This window comes from Hippocampus comes, unplaced genomic scaffold, assembly GCF_001891065.2.
Source record: "Hippocampus comes isolate QL1 unplaced genomic scaffold, H_comes_QL1_v1.1 scaffold2, whole genome shotgun sequence".
NCBI classification, from domain to species: Eukaryota; Metazoa; Chordata; class Actinopteri; order Syngnathiformes; family Syngnathidae; genus Hippocampus; species Hippocampus comes.
Genome location: NW_017805139.1, coordinates 4,201,559 through 4,207,505, shown reverse-complemented (window position 1 = coordinate 4,207,505; position 5,947 = coordinate 4,201,559). Strand labels below are relative to the sequence as shown.

Genomic DNA, 5,947 nt, shown 5'->3' with positions numbered 1-5,947 from the left:
ATATATATATATATACACACACACACACACACACACACACACACACACACACACACACACACTTCTCAATTTTAGCCTCTAGGATACCGGGACTTTCTTCAGTGTGTGTGTGTGTGTGTGTGTGTGTGGGAGTGTGTGTGTGTGTGTGTGTGTGTGTGTGTGTGTGTAGATCGACACACAATAGATAACGTAAATGACAACAGAATACAATGATTTGCAAATCATGCTCAACCTATAATTAATTGAATATACTGTACTTCAATGACAAGATGTTTCATGTTCAAACTGATAAACTTCATTATTTTAGCCAAAAATCATTAACTTAGAGTTTTATGGCTACAATATATTCCTAAAAAGCTGAAACAGTTGGCATAAATGGGAAAGTTGAGCGATGTTCATCAAACAACTGTTTGGAACATTCCACAGGCTAACTGGGAACGTTCATTCATTCATTCATTCATTTTCCGATCCGCTTTATCCTCACGACGGTCACGGGGCATGCTGGAGTCCATCCCAGCTGTCTTCGGGCAGTAGGGGTGGCACACTCTGAACTGGTTGCCAGCCAATCACAGGGCACGCATAGACAAACAACCATTTGCGCTCACACTCACACCAAGGGATAATTTAGAGTGCTCCATTAACCTGCAATGCATGTTTTTGTAATGCGGGAGGAAAGCGGAGTGTGGAAAAGCGGATCAGAAAATGTCTGGACGAATGGATGTATTCTGTTATTATTAATGTTATAAACACAACATACAACTACATTGGAATTGAGTTGGAGCGAAAAGGAGAGAGAGAGAGAGAGAGAGAGAGAGAGAGAGAGAGAGAGAGAGAGAGAGTGAGTAAGAGAGAGAGAGAGTCAGAGAGCGGGCACAAAAAGTTTCCAAAATTTTGGTTGTTTTTCCATTCATCCATTTTCAAACATCCTTTTTCCTGAACAGGGTTTGCTGGTGTTGCTTGACCCTGCCTGGGTGGAAGGGAGACTACACACCAAATTGGTCGCCAGGCAGTCGCAGGGCACATACAGACACAAACAACCATTCACACCCACATCCACACCACCACCGAGTGGGAACCAATCCCACACTGCCCGCACATGAATCAGGCGAATGTACCACAGCACCATCAGTGACCATTATGTATATCATTATTAAGTATTTCACTGGATATAAACGTGTGGATGTTTACTTTAATGATCCCACATCAGCAAAATTCACAGGTTGCAGCAGAAAACAATCCAATGTTATGCAAAGAACAAGTACCATATTAAACCAAGTGAGAGGGCGAAAAAAAAAATTATTTATGTAAAGAGCAGACTTAAAGCCCCACTCTGGATTTGGACCATAAGTGGCAGATGCAGTATGTAATGCTGAGGCATTAAGTTTACATTATGTTTGGAATTTGTGACAATTGTACTTTGTATGCCACCAAACACACGCGTTGCTCATCATGCAGGTGATGTGTTTTCCAGGTTCTACCTCAATTTTGTTACAGAAGAAATTCATAATCCTGAGAGGTAAGTTTACATATCTGTTTTTAAATGGAAATAAATGCTCACCATGGAGCCCACACTTGGTCAGCCGCTAAATCACTTACTTAAAGGCCAAAATTGAGACATGAATTTCTGTTGGATTCAAGAGAAAAAAATATATGTTATGCTCCTTATTTTTCGTACAGTTCTTTTATCATTTCCCTTTGTTTAACCGCATAAAAAACTCATTGAGATCTAAAATGTCTTCTTCAAGAGTGGCCTGTCTGAGCGAGCAAATACATGGTTCCAACAATCAAAGAAAACAGTCATTCTCATAACCACATACTACGCGATTTATACACACAATCCGAAACATATATCAATACAAAATAATTCTACAAATTTGCTAATTTTAAAAGCAGTCACTTTGTCCAATACCATACATTTCACATTCTTTTACAAAATATTTTAATCCTCCCAGAGTAATAAATTTTGACAAGTTCAGATCCTTTTGTAAATTATTCAATGAAAAGGGAGCAGCATGTTTGAATGACCCTTGGAACTGTCATTTGCTTCAAAGCACAAAACCGCCATTGGTTTTTACCCAAGCATGCACACAGATAACATGGGAAGAGCACAATAATAATAAAAATCTATTTTTAGAATAGGCCCACGGGCTACTCATGTAGTCCTTGAGGGCTCCCTGGAGCCCGCGGGCACCACGTTGGTGACCGCTCCAGTGGTGCAACAATAAATGACTGTCATGTGCATAAAAATGAAAACAGGCATTTGACACACAGAGATCAATGAAGTAGATGGACCATAACAGTCGACCTATAGCAGATCCCTGAGGGACCCCTTTAGAAACATGAAGAAAGGAAGCAGACAATATAGCAAAATGTGCAGATTGCGTTCTTTCTGACAAATGATTTGAGAACCAACCAACAGCAACAGGAAGTTTAGGCCAGTATAGTTTTTATTTATTTTTTTAACCATCCAGTGCCTCAATAATGCCATTAACTACCCTCATTCAAACGTTTGCAAGAATGCAGAGCTTCAAAGTTGGCCTGTAATTATTATAGTCCCTTATTTAGACACAGGATTGAGGCCAAATGGGTCTGAAAATTCGCCTCACGGGTGGTCAACATTTTCAGGTGGTGATGTTGAATTTGAGTGCATAACTCAAATAAGTAGAGTTTAGAGACAAAGTGTTCATTCAAGGAATTTAGAATTACGGTTTTGTCTGAAATGCTAAGTGAATTGGAAGTTCATTGCTTTGTATTTTTCCAGAGGTTGAGTTTAACCATCCATCCATCCATTTTCTGAACCGCTTTATCCTCACAAGGCTAGCGGAGCGTGCTGAAGCCTATCCCAGCTATCTTCAGGCAGTAGGCAGGGGACGCCCTGAACCGGTTGCCAGCCAATCTTAGGGCACACAGAGACGAACAACCATCCGCGCTCACACTCACACCTAGGGCAAATTTGGAGCATTCAACAGCCTGCTCTGCATGTTTTTTTTGGAATATGGGAGGAAACCGGAGTACTCACGCAGGCCCAGGGAGAACATGCAAACTGCACACAGGGAGGCCGGAGCTGGGATCGAACCCACAACCTCTGCACTGTGAGGTCGACATGCGAACATGGTTGATTTTATTGCTTTCCATAATTTATTTAGCTCATTTAGTGAGTTTTGGATTATTACTCATATTGTGACTTTTTAAAAGGCAGGTATCGGGATTCCAGAGACATCTGAAACTCATCCAATTAGCTTAAGACCTTGATTTCCTCGCATTAGCCCAAGCAACATCACTTCTTTTAAAAGTGCTTTAAAAAGTTGAGACAGCTCACGGGGAAAAAAAGGGTTGGAGCAGGTGGCCTTTGACTCTGTATTTGTGATAGGATGCAGGTTTGTTGATAGTCTCAGAAAAACTGTCAGAGAAATATTTCCAATTTCCACCTCGTCTACAAGGGACATCTTGTTCATGTCAAAACTCTGCAAGTCATGATAAAAAGCACGCTCACAGAAATGTAGAAAATCAAACACAATTTATAGGCATGTTCTGCAAAATTCAAATTGTTTGTCGCTATAATGCAGCAATCACACATGATTAGCAAACATGTCAACATCTGAATACTTATAAGGAACATTTCTTAAAAAGAAATCAAGTAAGGAGGATTTCAATGGCTGTTTAGCATTTGGACGCATTGGGCTACTGATTAATTTTGTAAGGTCAGATGAATCACAAATTGATTTAAAATGGTCGGAGAAGACAGTCCAAATGCTTCAAAATGTTGCATTGTAATAAATCTAACAACAAAGTATCTTCTCAACCCCTCTAAAAGGTTGAATGCCGATAACCAAAAAAAATTCTGATAACAAACTGACATGAACTTTAGTACATGAGTATAACAGTGAACGCTTATGTTTCAGGACACTGCCCTTGGCTATCTGTATCTCCATGGCAATTGTGACAACCTGCTACGTGCTGATTAATGTGGCCTACTACACTGTAATGTCGGTTGAGGAGGTCCTGGACTCAGAAGCAGTTGCTGTGGTAAACACTGAAATACAAAGTCAAATCCATTTGGTGTAATTGCACTGTATTTTATAGGTACACTCATCCTCAAACAGTTGTGTCAATCAAATACATGCATTATTTACTGAGAATTTATTTTTTTTAAATCACATCTCATCTCATGTTAGCAAAATAATTCCAGTGTCCTACATCTGTATCCACGATGTGCATGCTGTTTTCCCCTTGTGTCACTCCACAATGTTTCGTTGAAATCAGATCTTCGTCATTAACAGTGATTGTGGGTTGCTTATATGATTTTAGCTGTGCTGTCCTTGGCTGAGATGGTCCTTCCCTCTCTTGTCCCGTTTGCCATTTCTCTGTAATTGTAATAAGGAATCCAAGATGACGGACAGTCGCCAGTGTGTTCGGCGACGCTCCTGCTATTTCGGTTTTTTTTACTATTCACAATGCTTGTTACCTTCCTAACAGCGTCTCGATTGGCTTATGATCGCCAGTCGTTGTTATTGATTCAACAACACGTCGGAGATTCGGCCGCGTTTTGGCAAGACGGTGGTGAAAAGACGCTACCTCCGTTCTTGGCTAACGTGCCAGCTAATCTCTTCCGCGTTCGGTCGCCCCCTTCACAGAAGTGCGCCGCCGCCGCCGCGGCAAACGTAGCGGTCAGCTCGTGAAGCTAAAACGGGATCTGATACACACTAAGATTGCTGCTCGTTCCCGAACGCACAGAATTACTCCGTCGTGGCGTGCCCTTGACCCCGTCACCTCGTGCTTGATGACAGTCGTTGGCTCTCCCACCGCGCCACGGCATTTCTACCCTCTGCGCCTTTCTCGGCGAGGAGTCCAGCGAAAGCTTTTGAAGGAATTCCCCCGGGCTCGGCAATCGGAAGAGGCAATCCCTCCCGTTGCTACTCCTACAAGGATCGCGTTGTTAAACGCCCGGTTGTTGACGAACAAGACCCATATTCTGAGGGAGTATTTCCTTTCCAATGACTTGGATTTCCTGTGTCTGACGGAGACTTGGGCAGGTACTGGTGAGTACAACGCTTTACTTGAATTGTTGCCACCTGACTGTGCATTCCTCGATACCCCGAGGACCTCAGGCCGTGGTGGAGGAACGGTGAGTATCTTTAAGAACAATTTCAAATGTAAACTGTGCACATTCACGACATCAACCACCAGCTTTGAAGCAACCTTCTTTGAAGTCGGTCGCATTTTCCCGGTGCTCTGCACTATAATTTACCGTCCTCCTAAATACAACAAAGACTTTTTAAGTGAGTTTTCAACCTTTCTTGCGGAAATCAGGCTGAGATAGGATCATATCCTCCTAATGGGGGATTTTAATATCCATGTGTGCTGTCCGGAAAAACCACTAGCAAAGGACTTCTTAAGACTTATCGACTCTTAATTTCGTGCAATATGTGACCAGCCCGACACATGAACAAGGACATATTTTAGACCTTGTCCTTGCTTATGGTCTACCGGTGTCAAACCTGGAAGACTGCCGCTCCGAGTTGCAACCGCCGAATTTTTAACCCTCGCACTGCTAGTCGGTTCTCTGATGCCTTTAATAACCTTTGCGTACCCTCGTCTCACACAGAGGAACCGAATTTTTAACCCTCGCATTGCTGGTCGGTTCTCTGATGCCTTTAATAACCTTCGCGTACCCTCGTCTAACACAGAGGAACTCACCTCTTGGTTCAACTCATCATGCCATGCCATCCTGGATTTGGTGGCTCCTTCAAAAACTGTGCTCCCAAAACCTAAACTCAAGCCTTGGTTTAACGACAAAACTCGCGCAGCTAGGCAGGGGTGTCGCAAAGCCGAATGCAAGTGGAAAAAAGACAAATTGCAGGTCTCTTATCAAATTTGGAAAGACTGCTGGCGTACCTACCAGCTCACAGTAAAAGAGGCCAAAAGAGAATATCTGTCGGACCTTATT

At 42.5% G+C, this 5,947-nt stretch overlaps 1 protein-coding gene across 1 annotated transcript in view; it reads left to right on the top strand.

The window, feature by feature from the left end:
* The window catches only part of slc7a11 (solute carrier family 7 member 11), an 87,293-nt gene that overhangs the window by 53,335 nt on the left and 28,011 nt on the right, over window positions 1-5,947 (top strand). Inside the window, exons 6-7 of the mRNA XM_019867419.1 lie at window positions 1,472-1,516; window positions 3,903-4,026. Coding sequence (XP_019722978.1) covers window positions 1,472-1,516; window positions 3,903-4,026 — 169 coding nt within the window. The remainder of the gene's footprint in view (window positions 1-1,471; window positions 1,517-3,902; window positions 4,027-5,947) is intronic.